Genomic DNA, 22,390 nt, shown 5'->3' with positions numbered 1-22,390 from the left:
AGACACAGGCTCGCTGAACGGATACAAAAACAAGACCCGTATATATGCTGTCTATAAGAGACCCACTTCCCTAGGGACACATACAGACTGAAAGTGAGGGGATGGAAAAAGATATTCCATGCAAATGGAAATCAAAAGAAAGCTGGTGTAGCAATACTTGTATCAGATAAAATAGACTTAAAAAATAAAAAATGTTACAAGAGACAAGGAAGGACACTACATAAGGATCAAGGGATCAATCCAAGAAGAAGATATAACAATTATAAATATATATGCACCCAACATAGGAGCACCTCAATACATAAGGCAACTGCTAATAGCTCTAAAAGAGGAAATTGACAGTAACACAATAATAGTGGGGGACTTTCACACCTCACTTACACCAATGGACAGATCATCCAGACAGAAAATTAATAAAGAAACACAATCTTTAAATGACACAACAGACCAGATAGATTTAACTGATATTTACAAGACATTCCATCCAAAAACAGCAGATTACACTTTCTTCTCAAGTGCACACGTAACATTCTCCAGGATAGATCACATCTTGGGTAACAAATCAACCCTTGGTAAATTTAAGAAAACTGAAATCATATCAAGCATCTTTTCCGACCACAACGCTATGAGATTAGAAATCAATTACAGGGAAAACAAGTAAAAAACACAAACACATGGAGGCTAAACAATACAATACTAAATAACCAAGAGATCACTGAAGAAATCAAAGAGGAAATAAAAAAATACCTAAAGACAAATGACAACAAAAACACGATGATCCAAAACCTATGGGATGCAGCAAAAGCAGTACTAAGAGAGAATTTTATAGCAATACAATCCTACCTCAAGAAACAAGAAAAATCTCAAATAAACAATCTAACCTTACAACCTAAAGGAACTAGAGAAAGAAGCACAAACAAAACCCATAGTTGAAGGAAAGAACTCATAAAGATCAGAGCACAAATAAAAGAAAGAGAAATAAAGAAAATAGCAAAGGTCAATGGAACAGGATAGAAAGCCCAGAGATAAACCCATGTACCTATGGTCCTATGACAAAGGAGGCAAGGATATACAATGGAGAAAAGACAGTCTTCAATAAGCGGTGCTGGGAAAATTGGACAGCTACATGTAAAAGAATGAAATTAGAACACTCCCTAACACCATACACAAAATAAACACCATACACAAAATAAACTCAAAATGGATTACAGACCTAAATGTAAGACCAGGCACTATAAAACTCTTAGAGGAAAACATAGGAAGATCACTGTGACATAAATCACAGCAAGATCTTTTTTGATCCACCTCCTAGAGTAATGGAAATAAAAACAAAAATAAACAAATGGGACCTAATGAAACTTCCAAACTTTTGAACAGCAAAGGAAACCATAAACAAGATGAAAAGACAATCTTCAGAATGGGAGACAATATTTGTAAACGAATCAATGGACAAAGGATTAATCTCCACAATATATAAACAGCTCATGCAGCTCAATATTAAAAAGCAAACCCAATCCAAAAATGGGCAGAAGACCTAAACAGACATTTCTACAAAGAAAACATACAGATGGCCAAGAGGCACATGAAAAGCTGCTCAACATCACTAATTATTAGAGAAATCCAAATCAAAACTACAGTGAGGTACCATCTCACACCGGTTAGAATGGCCATCATCAGAAAATCTACAAACAGCAAATGCTGGAGAGGGTATGGAGAAAAGGTAACCCTCTTGCACTGTTGGTGGGAATGTAAATTGATACAGCCACTATCAAGAACAGTTCGGAGCCTCCTTAAAAAACTAAAAATAGAACATCCATATGACCCAGCAATCCCACTACTGGGCATATTCCCAGAGAAAACCGTAATTCAAAAAGACACACGCACCCCAATGTTCACTGCAGCACTATTTACAATAGCCAGGTCATGGAAGTAACCTAAATGCCCATTCACAGACGAATGTATAAAGATGTGGTATATATATACAATGGAATATGACTCAGCCATAAAAAGGAACGAAATTGGGTCATTTGTAGAGATATGGATGGACCTAGAGACTGTATACAAAATGAAGTCAGAAAGAGAAAAATATCGTACATTCATGCATATGTGGAATCTAGAAAAATGGTACAGATGAACCAGTTTGCAAGGCAGAAATAGAGACACAGATGTAGAGAACAAACGTATGGACACCAAGCGGGGAAAGCAGGGGTGGGGGCTGGTGGTGGGATGAACTGGGAGATTGGCACTGACATATATACACTAATATGTATAAAACAGATAACTAATAAGAACCTGCTGTATAAAAAAATTTTTAAGTAACATACAGATATCAGTTCCATTTCTTCACACCAACAATGAAATATCAGAAAGAGAATGTAAAAAACCAATGCCTTTTAAAATCACAGCCCCAAAATAAACTACTTAGGAATAAACCTGACCAAGGAGGTGAAAGACTTATACGATGAGAACTATGAAACATTAAAAAAGGAAACTGTAGATGATTTTAAAAAATGGAAAGATAACCCATGCTCCTAGATTGGAAAAATTAATATTGTTAAAATGGCCATACTACCCAAAGCAATCTACAGATTTAATGCAATCCCTATCAAATTACTCATAACATTTTCACAGAATTAGAATAAACCTAAAATTCATATGGAACCATAAAAGAGCCAGAATTGCCAAAGCAATCCTGAAGAAAAAGAACAAAGCAGGAGGCATAACCCTCCCAGACTTCAGACAATACTACAAAGCTACAGTAATCAAAACAGTGTGGTACTGGCACAAAACCAGACATATGGATCAATGGGACAGAACAGAGAGCCCAGAAATAAACCCACACACCTACAGTCAATTAATCTTCAAAAGAGGAGGCAAGAATATACAATGGAGAAAAACCAATCTCGGGCTTCCCTGGTGGCGCAGTGGTTGAGAGTCCACCTGCCGATGCAGGGGACACCGGTTCGTGCCCCTGTCCGGGAAGATCCCACATGCTGTGGAGCGGCTGGGCCCGTGAGCCATGGCCGCTGAGCCTGTGCTCCACAACGAGAGAGGCCACAACAGTGAGCGGCCCGCATACAGCAAAAAAAAAAAAAAAAACCAATCTCTTCAGCATGTGGTGTTGGGAAAGTTGGACAGCCACATGTAAATCAGTGAAGTTAGAATGCACCCTCTCACCATACACAAAAATAAACTCAAAATGGCTTAAAGACTTAAACATGACATAAAACTCCTAGAAGAAATCATAGGCAAAACATTTTCTGACATAAATCATACCAGTGTGTTCTTAGCTCAGTCTCCCAAGGTAATATAAATAAAAACTAAAATAAACAAATGGGACCTAATCAAACTTAAAAGCTTTTGCACAGCAAAGGAAACCATAAACAAAAACAAAAAGACAACCTACAGAATGGGAGAAAATATTTAAATGATGTGACCAACAGGAGCTTAATTTCCAAAATACACAAACAGCTCATACAACTCAACAACAAAAAACCAAACAACCAAATCGAAAAATGGGTAGAAGACGTAAACAGACATTCCTCCAAAGAAAAAAAATACAGATGGCCAGTAGGCACATGAAAAGATGCTCGACATCACAAATTATTAGGGAAATGCAAATCACAACTACAGTGAGGTACCACCTCCAGTCAAAAAGTCTACAAATAGCAAATGCTGGAGAGGGTATGGAGAAAAGAGAACACTCCAACACTGTTGGTGGGAATGTAAGTTGGTGTAGCCAGTATAGAGAACAGAATAGAGGTTCCTCAAAAAACTAAAAACAGAATTACCATATGATCCAGCAATCCCACTCCTGGGCTTATATCCAGACAAAACTCCATTCCAGGGCTTCCCTGGTGGCACAGTGGTTGAGAGTCCGCCTGCTGATGCAGGGGACGTGGGTTTGTGCCCCGGTGGTCTGGGAAGATCCCACATGCCGCGGAGCGGCTGGGCCCGTGAGCCATGGCCGCTGAGCCTGTGCTCCACAACGGGAGAGGCCACAGCACTGAGAGGCCCGCGTACCGCAAAAAAAAATAAAATAAAAACTCCATTCCAAAAAGATACATGCACCCCTATGTTCACAGTAGCACTATTCACAATAGCCAAGACATGGAAACAACCTAAATGTCCATCGACAGATGAATGGATAAAGAAGATGTGGTACATATATACAATGGAATACTACTCAGCCATAAAAAAGAATGAAATAATGCCATTTGCAGCAACATGGACGCAACTAGAGACTATCTACTAAGTGAAGTAAGTCAAAGAGAAAGACAAATACCGTGTGATATCACTTATATGTGGATCTAAAATACAACACAAATGAACCTATGAAACAGAAAAAGAATCACAGATATAGAGAACAGACTGGTGGTTGCCAAGGGGGAGGGGGTTGGGGGGGAATGGAATAGGAGGTTGGGGTTAGCAGATGTAAGCTTTTACATACAGAATGGATAAACAACAAGGTCCTACTGTATAGCACAGAGAACTATGTTCAATATCCTATGATAAACCATAATGGAAAAGAATATTAAAAAAAGAATGTAAATATATGTATAACTGAATCCCTTTGCTATATAGCAGTAATTAACACAACACTGTAAATCAACTATACATCAATTAAAAAAAAGATTTAAAGACCTAAATATAAGACACGACACTATAAAATTCCTAAGAGAGAACATAGGTAAAACATTCTCGGACATAAATTGTAGCAATACTTTCTTAGATCAATCTCCCAAGGCAAAAGCAATAAAAACCAAAAATAAACAAATAGGACCTAATCAACGTTACAAGCTTTTGCACAGCAAAGAAACCTTCAACAAAATGAAAAGAAAACTTAAGGAATGGGAGAAAATATTTGCAAATGATGTGACTGAAATGGGGTTAATATCCAAAATATGTAAATAGCTCATATGACCAAATTTAAAAAAATAACCCAATCAAAAAATGGGCAGGAACTTCCCTGGTGGTCCAGTGGTTAAGACTCTGTGCTTCCAATGCAGGGGAAGAAGGTTCAGTCCCTGGTTGGGGAAGTAAGATACCACATACCGTGTTGCGTGGCCAAAAAGGAATTAAAAAAAAAGGGCAGAAGACCTAAATAGAGATTTCTCCAAAGAAGACATACACATGGCCAACAGGCCCATGAAAGATGCTCAACATGGCTAATTATTAAAGAAATGCAAATCAAAACCATGATGAGGTATCATCTCACATCAGTAAGTATGGCTATCATCAAAAAGTCTACAAATAAATGCTGGAACGGGTGTGGAGGAAAGGCAACGCTGCTACACTGTCGGTGGGAATGTAAACTGGTACAGCCACTATGGAAAACAGTATGGTGGTTCCTCAAAAAAAAACGAAAAATAGAGCTATCATAGGATCCAGAAATTCCACTCCTGGGTATATATCTGGAAAAGACAAAAACTGTAATTTTAAAAGATACATGCACCCCAATGTTCATAGCAGCACTATTTACAACAGCCAAGACATGGAAACAACCCAAGTGCCCATCAACAGACAACTGGCTTAAGATGTGGTATGGATACAATGGAATATTACTCAGCCATAAAAAGAATGAAATATTGCCATTTGCAGCAACATGGATGGACCCAGAGAATATTATACTTTGTGAAGTCAGACAGAGAAAGACAAATATATGATATTATTTATATGTGGAATCTAAAAAATAATACAACTCAATCTGTTTAATACAAAACAGAAACACACTTATGGACACAGGAAGCAAATTTATGGTTACCAAAGGGGAGAGAGAGGGAGGAAAGGACAAATTAACAGTGTGGGATTAACAGAAACAAGCTACTTTACATGAAATAGATAAGCAACAAGGATTTACTGTATAGTACAGGGAATTATACCCAATATCTTGTAATAACCTATAATGGAATATATTCCATTATTGGAATATATTCCACAAAAAAACCAAACTGAATCACTATGCTGTACACCTGAAACTAACACAATATTGTAAATATATACTTCAATTTCAAAAAAAGAAAAAGGAAATTAATTAATTTTATAACCTATGTGTAAAATAATTAAAAAGAAATATTCATTAAATAAAAAAATTATAACAGGGTACAAATTTTATTTTGAAAATAATCAATTATAGAAGCATACTTAAGACTTTCACTTAATCTAAGGGTACATACTTCCAATTACAAGATTAATAACTTCTGGGGATCTACTATACAGCATATAGTGATTATAGCTAACAATACTGTATAAAATACTTGAAAGCTGCTGAAAGAGTAGATCTCAAATGTTCTCGCCCCAAGAAAGAAATGGTAAATAGGGGACAGGATGGAGGTGTTAGCTAATGTCATGGTGGTGGTCATCATTTTGCAACATGTAAGTGTTGCAAATCAACAAACTGTACACCTTAAAGTTACAAAATGTTCTATGTCAATTATATCTCAATAAACCCAGGGAAAAAAAAAGACTGTCACCTAAAAATCAAATGTCATGGTCTCTTCATCATAACAAAATAACAAATATTACCTCTTCCTTTGGAACAAAAAGTGATCAGCCAGCCAATACCAGCAGCAAACGCAGTTTGTATGGAGTTAACAAAATTTCCTTAAGAGAAAATAAAGAACATTTCTGATCATTTACTACTCCATAATGGAAACCATTTTCTAAATGGGTTTTCCCTTCTAATGTCACCCATTTCCAATCCACTCTGAGTAGTTTTCAGGATTCCTAAAAATCCTCTTGAGCATATCAAATTCCTTCCACTATTTATTTTTTTAATTACATAAAATCTAAATTCATTATTTCATTAAGAAACAAATTGGCAAGTAAGGCCCCTTGTGATCTGAGCTTTGTCTACCCATTCAGCCAGCCATATTCTTCCCCAAGCCACTCTACCCATTACCCATCTTTTTGTTAGATTCATGGAATACTGCCAGTTTCCCAAATACAGTGACCTTTTAAGGCTTCCTCTTCACTTTCAAGACAGGTTATATCTGACCTCGTTCAAGAAGAATTTCCTAACCCTTCCTCCTTTCCCCACCTGAGTTCTTTCATAGCCTTCATGCTTCCCTAAGCTTACCTCTCATAATGGTTACTACACTGCATTTTAATGGTTTACTAATGGGGACCTGGAAGGCAGGGATTACATAGTTTATTACTACAGCCCTAGTATTTAACACAGTTTCGGAGACATAACTGTATTCAATGAATGATAAGAGCATCCCTTTAGAAGTAAATACTGTAATTTCATGGGTAGTACAGATAATTAAATAACCCACCTAAAGTCACTTGATGAATTCAAAACCTAAGATTAGAAGAGTTTTTAAATTTCAAAATTAAACTGAATACAGGCATGAATTTACTGCCTGATGTAGTATACTTATGAAAGCAATAAAACACTTGGTTTACTAAATATTTAGTTGCACTTTCAAAGTTGCCTTTTCACCTAGCCCCACTTCATACCCATGTCTTACATCAAAACTGTTTTAGTTTATGTCTAAATATAGTTAATTTATTAAATGACTACTATTTAGTAGGGCTCAGAACAAATGATACAATTTCCTTCTAAGAAGCATGGAAAAGATATTTTAAAATTTCAGTATCATGACCAGAACATTGCCACTGAAAAACTTAAAATACCAATTCAAAGTATCCTTGAAAATCAAGCAAATTATGAAAACAAAATTACCTGTCCATAATTCTGTCACTGTGCTTCTAACATGCTGCATGGCGAAATTCACTAAACTTTCCTTTGATCTGTCACCATGGTATTTCACTGCAGCCTATATTTTTATTTATAAAAAGAGAAATGTCTTTTACTTTTTCTTTTTAAAACTCATACCAAATACCTTGATTCTCCATTATTCTGAATAAGTAAGCTCTGTCTCAATAGTACAGTGTATTTCTAACTGACATGCTAAGAATCCTGATTGCACACATTCCATGTCAGACATTTGAATAATACTATTTATAATGTTTTTAGTTTCACTTTTATCACAACACTGGGGAGAGGAAGGGAAGTCAGAACTTTACATTCAATGAGAGAAAACACCTGTAAAATGCTTTGTAAATTATAAAGTACAACATGCATACTGGTTAACATTATGTTCTTTAAGGTGGAAACTGAAATTGGCAAACATTTAATTTTGAAATAGAACAAAGACAAACTAATGGCATCTAAAAGTATTCACAGTATAATAAAAAATGTTTATTATGACTATAGTTAGATGGCATCTAAAATAAGACTTAAAAATCAAAAGATTCTACAAATTCACAGTGTTTTCTCTAGTATTCCCCTTGTTATAATGTTCTACCAATTAAAAAAAAAAATGCCAATTTTATCTCTTACCATTCCAGACCTAAAAATGAAGAGGCTGGGATAACTGTTCACTCCTTTCATTCGGCAAAGCATTCTATCATCGCCACAGTTAACAGCTCCAATTCGAAGCAATCCATCTACTTCTTTAGCAAAGTCTCTCCACTATGAGGGAAAAAAAAAGTTTCTTCTGATAAGATCATTTATCTTTCCCTGAACATTCTTCAAGCTGTACTTTCCTCTTTTTTTAAAATTAATTAATTATTTTTTTGGCTGCACTGGGTCTTTGTTGCTGTGCGCAGGCTTTCTCTAGCTGCGGAGAGAGGGGGCTACACTTTGTTGTGGTGCGCAGGCTTCTCATCGCAGTGGCTTCTCTTGTCGCGGAGCATGGGCTCTAGGCGCGCGGGCTTCAGTAGTTGTGGCTCCTGTGCTCTAGAGCACAGGCTCAGTAGTTGTGGCATATGGGTTTAGTTGTTCCGTGGGTTTAGTTGTTCCGTGGCATGTGGGATCTTCCCGGGCCAAGGCTTGAACCTGTGTCCCCTGCATTGGCAGGCGGACTCTTAACCACCGCACCACCAGGGAAGTCCCCAACTGTACTTTCTTAAAGGAGATTATGCTCAGGAAATAAAACCATATACACGTGAAAAAATATTATAGTCATTTCTGTTATAGTTACTACTAATAGAAAAAACACTCAAATTTAAAAAAACACTCAAATAGCAGATCAGTTGTGAATAGTAAAACTTTAAATCAGGATGTAAAAAATACGTACTGTGGGAGCTAAATCATGGCAGTGTGAACACCCTGGGGAGTAAAAGTTCACAAACCACAGTTCTCCAGAATTAACAGCAGCATCTGAAAGTACATAAAACCAAAACAACTTAGAACAACCAAAACAACCAATTTACTACAGGTTTGTACCTATTTTAGTTAAAAATTTTCCTTGAGATCAGAATGAAAAAAAGTCATATATTTCTCACATTGACTTTATCATTTTCTGTATAATTTTTTCTATAAGAAGAAAACGTACTATTTCAACTGTCAAACTAACAATACCTTTTTTTTTTTTGACTCTTCCAAGCCCTACATGAATAAGAAGCAACCTTGAACTGCATGATCAATGTCACCAAAAAGCTGTAAAAAGAAAAGAAGCAACAAAAGGAAGCAAGAGCCAAACCTGATGACAGTCTGTGTGGTTGAGAGAAATGAAGAGAAACAGTGCGAGAGACTGACATTTAAGCTCTTCTACTATCTGCAGCACTGGTTAAGCACACAGTCAATCAATTCTGACAGCTACTCCAGATTCTGAAAGAATGAAGAGACCTACACGACATAGTAAGGACTGTGGGGATTAAATCTAATCTTTGCTCTTAATAAGACATTTTCCTTGGAAAACTGTGTTATTTGAAATATTGGATCAAAGTTTTTAACAATTCAAATCATGAATACATATTTGTTAATAGATCTGAACACTACATAATATCTACCCAACAATACATTATACGTTATAATCTAATCTATAAGAGGACCTGATATAAACAAAATTTATTCATTTAAAAATTTTATCATTGTAAGGAGGTGCTCTAACAGTCAAGATAAAAAAGTTAAGAAAATTTGCTTTAAGTTAGTCTCCATGTAATTCCATATGAAAATCACTTATCAGTAATTTTTAAAGAAAATATTTTCATAAGTTATAATAAATTATACCAAGACATCAAAACATGCACACTATTCTAAATATGTGTAACTGATTCAGATTAATTAGTAACATGCACAATAATGTTCACCTACATTTCAGTTACAAGACACACAGATCTATGTGAAAAACAGTTAAACCATACATTACAAGCGAAGCGTATACATTAGGATTTTATCAGCTGTTCTTTGGCAAAGGTTAGAAAGTCTGACAAATAGACCACTCTATCTAGGTTGTCAAAATAACTGCCATGCTGACTTAGATCAACTGGTATGAATTTAGGTAAAATCTTATATGTTCTCGGCCCCTTTCCTCTGGGACCTCTATGATGCAAATGTTAGTACACATGACGTTGTCCCAGAGGTCTCTTAAACTGCCCTCATTTCTTTCTATTCTTTTTTCATTTTCCTGTTCAGCTTCAGTGATTTCCACTACTCTGTCTTCCAGCTTGCTGATCCATTCCTCTGCATCATCTAATCTACTGTTGATTCCTTCTAGTGTATTTTTTCATTTCAGTTATCGTATTCTTCATCTGTTTGGTTGTTCTTTATATTTTCTAACTCTTTGTTCAAAAACTTCTAACTTCTCACTCTGTTCATTCAATCTTCTCCCAAATTCTTTGAACATCTTAACAATATATTTAAAGTGATGAAAGGGAAAAACCTATAACCAAGAAGACTCTACCCAGCAAGGCTTTCATTAAGATTTGAAGGACAAGGCTTCCCTGGTGGCGCAGTGGTTGAGAGTCTGCCTGCTGATGCAGGGGACACAGGTTTGTGCCCCGGTCCGGGAAGATCCCACATGCCGTGGAGCGACTGGGTCTGTGAGCCATGGTCGCTGAGCCTGCGCGTCCGGAGCCTGTGCTCCGCAACGGGAGAGGCCACGACAGTGAGAGGCCCGCATACCGCAAAAAAAAAAAAGATTTGAAAGACAGATCAAAAGTTTTACAGAGAAGCAAAAGCTAAAAGGTCATCACCATGAAACCAGCTTCACAAGAAATGTTACAGGGACTTACCTAAGTGAAAAAGAAAAGGCCACAACTAGAAAAATGAAAATTATGGAAGAAAAAAAATCTCATTGTTAAAGTCAAATATACAATAAAGGTAGTAAATCAGCCATGTATAAAGCTAGTAGAAAGGTTAAAAGACAAGTAGGAAAATATATACTCAATAAATAATTAAGGAATATATAAAACAAAAAGATATAAAATATGACGTCAAAGTCAGTAAATGTGGTGGAGGAGGGAGTAAAAAATGCAGGGCTGTTAAAATTAGTTAATAAGCACACACACAGAGACTGCTATATACAGTGTGTGGAGTAGTCAACGACTATGCAATATCTTTGTATGGTGACATATCATAATCAGACTTACTGTAGTGATCACTTTGAAATGTACAGAAACACCAAGTCACTATGTTGTGTAACAGGAACTAACAGTGTTGTATGTCATTACACTTCAGAAACAAAACTCACAGAAAAAGAGATCAGGTTTATGGTTACCTGAGGCGGGGGTCGGGGGGAAGGAGAGTTGGATGAAGGTGGTCAAAAGGTACCAACTTCTAGTTACGAGACAAATAAGTACTAGGAATGGAATGTACTACATCATAAATATAATCAACAATGCTGTATATCATATATAAAGTTGTTAAGAGCAAATCCTGAGAGTTCCATTACAAGAAAACATTTTTTCCGATTTAATTTTGTATCTGTATAAGATAATGAATATTTACTAAACTTATTTTGATCACCAGTTCACGATGGATGTATGTCAAATCACGCTGTACACCTTAAACTTATACAGTGCTGTATGTCAGTTATATCTCAATAAAACTGGAAGGGAAAAAAATAATGGCATTTAATTTGACACAAAACCTTATTTAAAGTGGGAAAAAAAATGTCTCCCATCTTGGTACTTTGTTTTCATAGACTACTTCTAACTTGTTTGCCCAGTTCCCACTATTATTAAAAATATTTTTAATACTGTATTATCAAAGCTCAATGGGATGTTTTTGCATAACCCAGTAACTCAGAATAGAACAAGTATATTTCAAAATGTGATTTTCAGCTTCTAAACTATACAACTATAACTAATGTCTGTTAATATTTATGTGATTATAGCTAATAGCTTCTGTTAGCCTAGAAAAATGTAAAAAGAGGCAGAAGTGCTTTGAGTTCCTCTTTAATTTCTTGAGCTTGTCTTCAAAAGGAGAATGTATTGTGTGGGTACCACTCAAAATGACTACTGTTAAGTGCAAGATGTTCTTTGCTTTTGCAGATACTATTTAGAACTTGTTTTAATAACTGCGTAATACTTTTCTGTGACATATAAAAAGATAATATGCATCATGTTTAATGGGAAGGATAAGAACTTCAAAGTGAAGTTTATTAGTCACATTTTTTCTTCTGTACTATAGCTGAACACTTCAGAGTTCCACTCCTGATAAAAGTGAACTATGTAATTTGGATTAACTCTTCCACTACAACTTCAGAACTGAACAAAATACAAAAGACTTCTGTTGAAAGCATCAGAGAGTTACCAATGCAGAGAAGAATTACAGGGCCCAGGAATGGGAGGAGGTAGAAATCAGGGGGGCACTGTTTGCCAGGAGGTAGTTGATAGGCAAGGAACTGAGCAGAGCTTTCAATAGATTCATGAGACTAGAGGGACAAAGATGGAGTTCAGGGCACATGTAGAGAAGGGTCCTGAAAATAAAGATGAACTGGAAGGAGACCAGTCCTGTACAAGTACAAAGCTCAGCTTTTGAATAATTTCAGTCTCTGTTTGGATAAAGCTGATCTGAGATTGTTAGTGACCCTAGTCAGAAGAAAATATAACTTCTCTCTGGAGCAAGAGAACATACATAACTTAAAAATAACTCCATAATTGTTTATATAATTAGTTACACAAAAGACCAGATTAAGTGACCCAAACCAATAGAAGCTACTGGTAATGAAAAGAGACCCACAAGCAAGTATGCTAATGTCATATTTACATAGGCACAAGTTGATACAACTATCCATCCTTATTTATCGTCCTCCCTAGGCTTCTTCAGCTAAAACTTAAGGATCAGCTTGTCTTAGCCTAGTAATACACAGGGTAGTATTAGAGTTCAGACTGAATAGTGGCAACTTTGCACCGAACCTATCAATGTCAGTTAATTATTTCTGAAAAACTGTCTCTAAGGTTTTGTGACTGTTAATTAATTCTTAACTACTATTTGGAGTTCCATATGAATTATTAGCAGTTCTTAACCTTTTCTCTATAATGACAAATTTGAAAAAGTTTGAACCCATGTGCAATACAACCATCAGGAAAGTCTTTCATTCTGGGTGGATTCATGGATTAGTCAGCTTGCAGGTTTTGCTCAGTTTCTCTAATTCTATCTCTAATTCCAAAGTTTTCTGCCCCACAGGACCACAAAATACTTACTGATTGACTAGCAGATGAGAGACAATAACCACAGAAAAATCAACAGGTTCATATAACTACAGTCCAAAAAGTTATGATTCTGCAAGCTTGTGACATGGGTGTCGGTTCTGTCTACCAACAATACAAATGAATCAAATTATCCTCCATTTCCTCTGTAGAGAAGACACTCATTTTCCTTAGAGCTTGTTCAAGTGTTCACTACAAGACTTTTAACAAAATAATGTACTGAACAGCTACCTTGTAGGCCTGAACTCGCCAACATGATATACAAAGTAAGAATCCGATGCAATTCTTGCTTAGAAGGAACTGTACAGAAACAAGTGACTGCAACACATTGTTTATGATGATAACATGCGAAATTATATAAATCTATTTTGCATCTAGTATGCAATTTTAGTTTTCTAAATTAAATGAGACTGTAACATAGCAAAATAAAATTGAAATATGATTTGAGGTAAAATATATTGGTTTGAAGTAGAAAAGAATATTTTATTACAAGTGTACAAATTTGAAAATGTAAGAATCTTTTAGGTTTTCTACAATGCAATGCAAAGTGCAGAAGTATATTTTTATATCCATTTTCACACAAATCACAGATCAAATTAAATCTGCTTCCAAAAATAACCACATACTTATTCAAAACCCTGAAATATAAAAGTTCTAAAACCAGAAGTATTTCTGCAAGTTTGCAGGAAGCTCACCTGGCATACAAACATATCCTGAACTGATATGGGGGCTATGTGTTATTTTTACTTCTTTTATTTAGTATACACACTTATGCATTTCACTGCTATTTTTTAAAAAATAGTATACTGCCCCACATTCTGCTAAGAACTTTTTATCAGTGCTAATATTTTTATTTTGTTCTCATCCAGCTTTTATCCTCTATGCATTTATGTGTATACCTTTTGTATGATTTGTATTATACTGCATACACAATTTTGTATTAGGCTTTTTTTTTTACGTAACTACTCTTAAATATAAACACTTTTTAATAATGTGAAAAAATATAGAAAGAATAAATATTGGTTCATTATTTCAAATGTGTCAATTATATACAAACACACACGTACAGAATGTTGAGGATGTTGCTAGCTCTTCTAAGGTTTCATTTCAACTGCCAAATGAGAGGAATAATTATTGTTGCTAATACACAGAATGTCATAAAAGTTCACTGACATAATGGAAAGAAAAGGTGATGACGACAATAAAAGCAACTACGTGAAAACCTCAACTATGGTTATAGAACATTATTTAAAATACAGTATATACCATTTTACCTTGCTAAAATTTTAAAAATTTCTAAATACATTTGTCCTTGAGCATTTTAGTTAGGAGACTGGTCTTGAACTAGCTTTGGAAAATCATATACCCACAAACTTACCGAATTCTCTTCTATCCAATGTTATGATTTCAGGATCATCGTCATAAATACCTATTTTGAAAAGTACATAAAATTATAGTTAAAACTTCACCATAAAAATAAATTACCACATGAAAGATGTTACTTATTTTTGTTTCAATCATCAAAAATCATATTGCTATACTAAATCTCCAAGTGGAAGAATATGCAACACACTAAGAGAAAAGCAAAGAGTAATAATACCATTGGTGATACATTTAAAGAGTATCAAAAGACATCAGTTTCCTGATATGAACTGTCATGGAGTGTGTGTGTCTGTGTGTGGCAGGGGGTGGGGATTCCCAATATTCACACAATGTCATCTCCACAGAAAATTTCTGTTATACGTTTTTTAAAAAAAGTTTTTATTTTGAAATAATTATAGACTTGCAGGAAATTGTAAAAACAGTTCAGAGTCCTACTTATCTTTCATCCAGCTTCCCCTAATGGTGACATACTATGTAATTTTAGTACAATATCCAAACCAGGAAATTGGCACTAGTACATTACTGTTAACTAGATTACAGACCTCATTCACTTTCAGACTGCATGTTTTTTTTAATGTGTTATCGTTTAAAAATATTTTGTATTACTAAAAGTCTTATAATAATTAGAATAGTTGAAGAGGTAGAAGCAAACTTAAGTAAATATAAATTTTATTTATAATAATAATTAACACCAATGTGAGAAAGTTTCTCATTACTACATAAATTATCTAAATATTAGTGACGGATATATACCAGGGGTTAGTAAATATTTTAGATTTTGTGGGACATATGGTTTCTGTCACAGCTATTCAACTCTGCCCCTGAAGTGTGAAAAATAATATGTAGATAAATGAACAAAACTGTATAAATAATACTTTATTTACAAAAGCAGGTGGCAGGCTGGACTTAGTCTGTGAAATATAGATTGCTGACACCTGTTATAGACTATTAAGCTATAGTGACTATACCTGAAAATACTATTTTGAAAAGTCAGTCTTGAGAAACAAATACTCCAGATATAAAGTGCATATATTTTATTTAGTCTAAGATAAAAGCATACTTCAGTTCTCTGACTGCATTTGAGCTAATTAAGAGAGATTGTAAATATTATGCGTTACCCTTAAAACAATCACAAGAGAACTACTGGGTACCGGAATGCTCCCTCTTTGCTTGACACCTGTATTTACTTTCCCCCTCCCTCAATCTCTTTAACTTGTTTACTCTCTCTGCTCTTGTCTCATTTCTCATTCCTGTCAATACCTTCAACCATTATTAATCATTACTAATTAAGAAGAATGGAATTTCTACTGAAGTGACCACTATTAAAGGAAACTTAATCCTCCTTGGAAAATATGATGCTCTAAAAATACTGAAAGGCTTCAATATTTAACTTCTAATATAAATATTTTTAAAAATTAAATAACAATCCTTATTTTAAAAGTATTTAGCAAGATTATGACCAAAACACCTTCATATTTATACAGATATCTACATACTACTTGACTTTCCTTTTGAATTCCACTCTCATGTTATATTAAAAAGGTCAATGGGGGGGCTTCCCTGGTGGCTCAGTGGTTAAAAATCTGCCTGCCCATGCAGGAGACATGGGTTCGAGCCCTGGTCCGGGAAGACCCCACATGCCGCAGAACAACTAAGCCCATGCGCCACAACTACTGAGCCTGCAGTCTAGAGCCTGCGAGCCACAACTACTGAGCCTGTGTGCCACAACTACTGAAGCCCGCGCGCCTAGAGCCCGTGCTCCCAACAAGAGAAGCCACCACAATGAGAAGTCTGCACACCACAACGAAGAGTAGCCCCCACTCGCTGCAACCAGAGAAAAGCCCACGTGCAGCAACAAAGACCCAACGCAGCCAAAAATAAAATAAAATAAATTTAAAAAAAGGTCAAGGGGACACATGTTAACTATGTAATAGTTTATACATTAGCTAAGTGGTGAAACAAAATTTTCTAAATTTACTCGAATAAACAATAATTTCATAAGGAATATCATATCATCTTACCAAAATCATAACGATAATAATTCCAGCTTTCATACTGGCCTCCTTGATTATCTGCAAGTCCCTTTTCTCCATATTTGTCATACTTTTTCCGCAGATCTTCATCTTTGAGTACTTCATATGCTCTGTTTATTTTCAAAAAATCACTATGTGCATCTGGGTTATTCTATTAAAAAATATTAGATATAATATTTGTTTCAGATACACAATCGATTTAACTTAATCCTGAGATTTCTGTGTGAACAGATACCAAGATAAGGAGGAGTAGTACAATATGAAATGGGTGCTCATGCTTTGAAATAAAAAAGTCAAAAAGTATTTCTAAAGAACTCCAATCTTAAAAAATACGAAAGTAGGGGCTTCCCTGGTGGCGCAGCTGTTGAGAGTCTGCTTGCCGATGCAGGGGACATGGGTTCGTGCCCTGGTCCAGGAAGATCCCACATGCCGCGTAGCGGCTGGGCCCGTGAGCCATGGCCGCTGAGCCTGCGCCTCCGGAGCCTGTGCTCTGCAGCGGGAGAGGCCACAACAGTGAGAGGCCCTCGTAAAAAAACAAACAAACAAACAAAAAAAAAAAACAAAAAAAAAAAACCCCAAAAGTAATAGAAATGAGAATTGATGCTTCAAAAGGTTGATAGAGGTGGTCATCAAATATAAATCACTACTTGTAAGAGATGCAACAGAAAAAACTAATGAACCCTTGGAAACAATATTATAAATATTATGTGTTACCCTTAAAACAACCACAAAGAAATTTGTAGGTTATTTTTCTATTTGAGGCAAAACTCAGTACTTTAAGTAAAAAAAAGTTATGTACTCCAATCTATCAGATAATGACATAAGGACTAATATCAGAGTAACAACTCAAAAGTGGATTAATACGTTTCATTTGTTACTGTTTCATAGAATTGTTTTTTGAAGAATGTTTTCATCTAAATAATACTTCGTTGTAAGTGGCCTACCATCTTTCATGTAGAAACTTGAAATAACATTCTGAAATTTTAAAGAAAAATCTGAAAAAATGAAAACCCTAAAAATACAATGTAGATCTCAAGAAACGATTACCAATTAACAAGAGTTTTAGAGAAATACTGATTCTATTGCTCAGCTTTATGTAATCAAAATAAAATAATCCTATTTAAAATTCTATCTAGGGACTTCCCTGGTAGCCTAGTGGTTAGGATTCTAGGCTTTCACTGCAGTGGCCGGGGTTCCATCCCTGGTCAGGGACTGAATCCGTGGTGAGGCCAAAAATAAAACATAAAAAATAAATAAAAATAGTAAAAAAAACAAAACAAAACTGCAGTTACTGAAATTAACAGTAAAAAAAAATTCTATCTAGATATAATTAAATCTTTCTCCTTGATGAGTATCAAATCTCATTAAGAAAAAATGAATGAGATAAATTATAAAAATACCTTAATAACTAATACAGTTTTGAAGGATTACATCATAGAATACATATTCAAATATTTATGATTGGAATTAACTGGATTTGGCTGCTCCCAAGTTTTAATTTATAATACTTTCTGACTCTGTTCTTAGACTTGCACATGGGAGAAAATAGTTAAAGTTGAAGCATACTATTACTAGCTATTACTGCCATTTTTAGCAACATACCCTCTAAGTTCTAAGGAAATAATTTTTGTTACTGTTCTAAAATACTTGATTTTAAACTACTTTACTAGGAAATCTACTGCTTTGTGATTAACATCTGTAATATAACTTGGAAATTAGTTTTCAAATTAAGAGAGAACTGTATTTTTGGTACTGACATTCCTTTACACTATTCTGAACTTAGAACATTTTGCTTCTTCTGTTTTTAGTACAGAAGTTGAATTATGATTTTTGACGTGATTGTTCTTAAGCATTTTGAGCGCTTATTTAAAATAATTTTTAAAATAATTTAAATACATACCAAAATTTACTAAAACACATTAATTAGATATGTTTAAAAAGAAATTTTTACCTACCGGGTTTTTATCAGGATGTAGCTTCAATGCCAATTTCTTGAAAGCCTGTCTTATTTCCCTACTGCTTGCAGTTTTGGATACACCAAGTAAACTGTAAAAATCCTGATCTGTACCCACTAAAATGGCCATATACACTATTAGAAAACAGAGCATGACCCTTTTCAAGTCTCTGAGATAGTCATCTTTATTTAACCAGACTCCCATTGTTTTCCTTGTCCAAGTTCTGACTCAAGTGAACATTAAGATAATGCCACTGGTTCCGGTTGATGTAATATGCAAATCTGAGAACTTCTGTCCACATTACTCCAAAGGTGAAACAGGTATCATGAATTTTTTCCCAAAATGTTAATCTAAAGAGAGAAAATCAGGTAGTTGAAATACATTAATAAAAAACCAAACACATCATTAACGCTATTTACTAAATAACATGGCCAGCAATAAAATCTCCAGTAAATGACAAATCAGGCTCTGTTCTTTGGGGGCCCCCTCCACTGCTTCCGTTATCTGGGTAGCCAGATTCGTGAGATCACTCAAGGTAGCAGATAAAGGTAAAAGGTAGCTAGTGAGGTGGCAGCTACCTAGAACTCTTTACGAACAAACAAGTGCAGCAACTTGCTCTATCAGCACCAGAACACAAGGGGGGAGAATGGGGGGAAAGCTATTTCCTTCCATCTTCTACCCAGCTTAAGCTTGCCTCTTTTGATGTGCTTCCTTTTTGGTTATTTCTTCACCCCTTTAAGGCTATTCAGTTTTCATTTCAATCAAATTTCACTTGTAGGAAATACCCTTTGGGGGTACTAGAAAGAAGCAACAGATCCTTCTAGAGGGTATTTTTCATATAAACCGTCCAAGAATAGCAGTGAATTTATATTGCTGTAACAACTTACATAGTCGGACATTTTTTCCCCTGAATTTTCTCAGAAGGTGCTTACGTTATACCTAAGTAGTTACTATTTTATAAACTAGAAGACTAATAACTGCAAGTTAACAGTAATTGTACTGCAAAGTTTACATTTGGCATCAATAAAAATAGAAAAAGAAACAAAAGGAGAAAAGGAATCAGTTATTTAGACACGCTCACCTGTGTAGGGTAAAAATAAAATCAGATCACATGTAAACTTGTATACTTTATCAATAGTTCCAAACATGTCATAATGCTTCGAAAAATCTAACCTTCCTAACATCCTCAGTTCCTCCTTTCTTCATTTAATCTTAAATGCCTATTTAATTTTTTTTTCCTTACCTGTGAATGGTTTTGGTTCATTTCTAATCCTTTTCACGCCACCAGAAAACCCTTTGTAAAATAGAGTGATGGAGATTAATAAACATCCAGACTAAAAAAAAAACGTTTAGAATAGAGAATATATTCTCAAACACCACTTTTAGACAAGCGATGTTTTTTCCCTGCCTAGCGGTGGTTCTCAGACAGCGTGGGCGTGCCTGAGGCTGCGCGCCGAGCTGCGGGGACAGGTGGAAGCTGCAGGTAAATGCAACACTAACTCCTCGCTGCCACCACTCCAGGATGGGTTGCGGGGAGAGGGGAAAGATGGAGACACTGGGTGAAAGAGGCTGTCAAGTGTTGCTGGTGTGTGAAATCTCAGGTTGGATTAGGGAGAAAGGAACCTGGATAACTGAGGGTAAAGTGAGAAATTGGAGCAAAAAGTGGGGAATTGCTGGGTGGAGGAATGGCGGTTTAGGTAGAAAGGAAGAAGACTGGAAGCCAGAACACAATAAACCAGCCTCGAGAGCGAAAAGGAGGGGAGATTCCGGTGCACAGGCATTTAGCCCCTCCCTTCCCGGAGGGCCCAGGCCGCCGCCAGCTCCAGCAGAGCCCCGTTCCCCCGCCCATGCCCACCTCGGTGCTGCAAGGTCGTCTCCTGCAGCTACTTCCCCATCCTCAATCCCTGGCGGCGGACCCCACTAGGCCAAACACAAGCTGTGCGTGCGGTAAGGAAGCACGCACTTCTGACCGCTAGCCCGCAGGGCCCGAGATGTGGTAGGAGCAACCAGCCGCACCGGCAGCGACGAGCGGCCGGTTCGGCTCGGCTGCTCGCGCGGCCGCCTCCTAGGCGAGGCAGGGCGGGGCCTGGCGCGGGGCATTGTGGGAAAGGCGTGGAGGACGCTGCTTGGGAGGACTCGTCTCAGGATCTGCGGGCGCAGTGGGGTGGGGAGGGCGGTGTAGGTTTAGGTTGACGTGGCCGTTTGCGCGGAATCCGGCTCCGGCTCCGGCTTCAATCCGGAGCCGAAGAACACGCAATACCCACAAAGCCCGCGCCGCCGCACCCTCGCGGCTGGCTCACGCTGCGGACCGGAAGCTGGGCGACATAGTCCGCCCCCTTCTGCTCCCGTTGCTGTGGTGACGGGACCAATTCCCCCGCTCCCCCGGAGGGCGGGTTTAGGCGTGCAATTTCCCTGTGACCCTGTTCTTCTTAAAGGGAAAGGCACAGCTGTAGAGGATTTTTCTGGTCGTTGGGTGGGTGGGGCAGAAAGGGGAATTTAACTTAAGTGACATTGATAGCAGTGTCGGTCTAGAGGGCTGAAGAGGCAGTAGGAAATTTGGAAGAAATAAAAATATTTATGAGCGTGTGGGTGACAAACCTTTGAGCATTCTACAGTATTGCCTGACTTCCTAGTCATCCAAGCTGGAAACTGGAGAGTTATCCATACTCCTCTCTCCCACATTTACATCTAAATGATGTGGTATAGAAACTGCATTTTTGATCTGCAGAAATGTAACTAGAACAATGGAAGTAGCTGCATTTGCAACCATCAAAAGAGAAAACATCCTGATGAAGAGGATGCTGGCTTATGACATCAACCCTAATATAAGTTGTAACTGGTAACAATTTCACGTGTAGTAAATCAAATGTCAGCTTGTTAAAAAACGATGACCACGTAGGATCCATAGCTAAACTAATATATTGCCCGAAAGAAGAGAAAGTAGTCAGAGCAAAGGCAGAAATATTAGAAGCAGCCTAATGTAATAGTAGCTAATAAGTGCCAGGAACTGGTCTAAGCACACATGTAATTCAGTCCTCCAAGTAATCATATGACAGGGACTATTAACATATCCATTTCACAGTTGAGGAAACCAAGGTGAATATACGATAGAGCTGAGATTCACACCTGAGCAGCCTGGCTCCAGAGACTGCAATGTTAATCATTATGTCACCCTGTGAGCCACGAAAATCTTTAGAGTAAATTGAAGAGCAAAAAAGAAAACTGGAGAATCAAGCAGGGGCCAAGATTACAGTGGGTTTTATGCCATGATGAAGACATAGACTACCTTTTAGGTAATCAAAGCGTAAAGCTTTTAAGTAAGGGACTGAGATTGTATTTTAGATCATTCTGGTAGCTATTGGAGAGTGAATACAAAGGGACCATGACTAGAGAAAGGGAGAACAGTTAGGAGAATGTTACAGAAAGAGTAAATTTGGCAAGAAAAGGTGATTAGTTGGTTGTGGGAGATAAAAGAGAGAAAGGATCTAGGGTTAACTTCTGGTTTAGGTGGCTGAGTACCACTCACGGAATGAAGATCTGTTTAGGGAGAAGATAAAGGATTCTGATTTGGAT

At 36.7% G+C, this 22,390-nt stretch overlaps 1 protein-coding gene across 1 annotated transcript in view; it reads right to left on the bottom strand.

The window, feature by feature from the left end:
* DNAJC10 (DnaJ heat shock protein family (Hsp40) member C10) overlaps window positions 1-20,861 on the bottom strand; it is a 59,840-nt gene extending 38,979 nt beyond the window's left edge. The window contains exons 1-9 of the mRNA XM_065880258.1: window positions 20,673-20,861; window positions 20,061-20,111; window positions 18,818-19,167; window positions 16,851-17,013; window positions 14,825-14,875; window positions 9,087-9,169; window positions 8,348-8,479; window positions 7,688-7,781; window positions 6,526-6,603 (exon numbers count right to left, since the gene is read on the bottom strand). Of these exons, the coding sequence (XP_065736330.1) occupies window positions 6,526-6,603; window positions 7,688-7,781; window positions 8,348-8,479; window positions 9,087-9,169; window positions 14,825-14,875; window positions 16,851-17,013; window positions 18,818-19,021 (805 nt within the window). The 5' untranslated portion in view covers window positions 19,022-19,167; window positions 20,061-20,111; window positions 20,673-20,861. The remainder of the gene's footprint in view (window positions 1-6,525; window positions 6,604-7,687; window positions 7,782-8,347; window positions 8,480-9,086; window positions 9,170-14,824; window positions 14,876-16,850; window positions 17,014-18,817; window positions 19,168-20,060; window positions 20,112-20,672) is intronic.
* Window positions 20,862-22,390: the final 1,529 nt, after the last annotated feature.

This window comes from Phocoena phocoena, chromosome 7 (genome assembly GCF_963924675.1).
Source record: "Phocoena phocoena chromosome 7, mPhoPho1.1, whole genome shotgun sequence".
Classification (NCBI taxonomy): Eukaryota; Metazoa; Chordata; class Mammalia; order Artiodactyla; family Phocoenidae; genus Phocoena; species Phocoena phocoena.
Note: the sequence above shows the minus strand (reverse complement) of the source record. Positions and strands in the feature narration are given on the sequence as shown.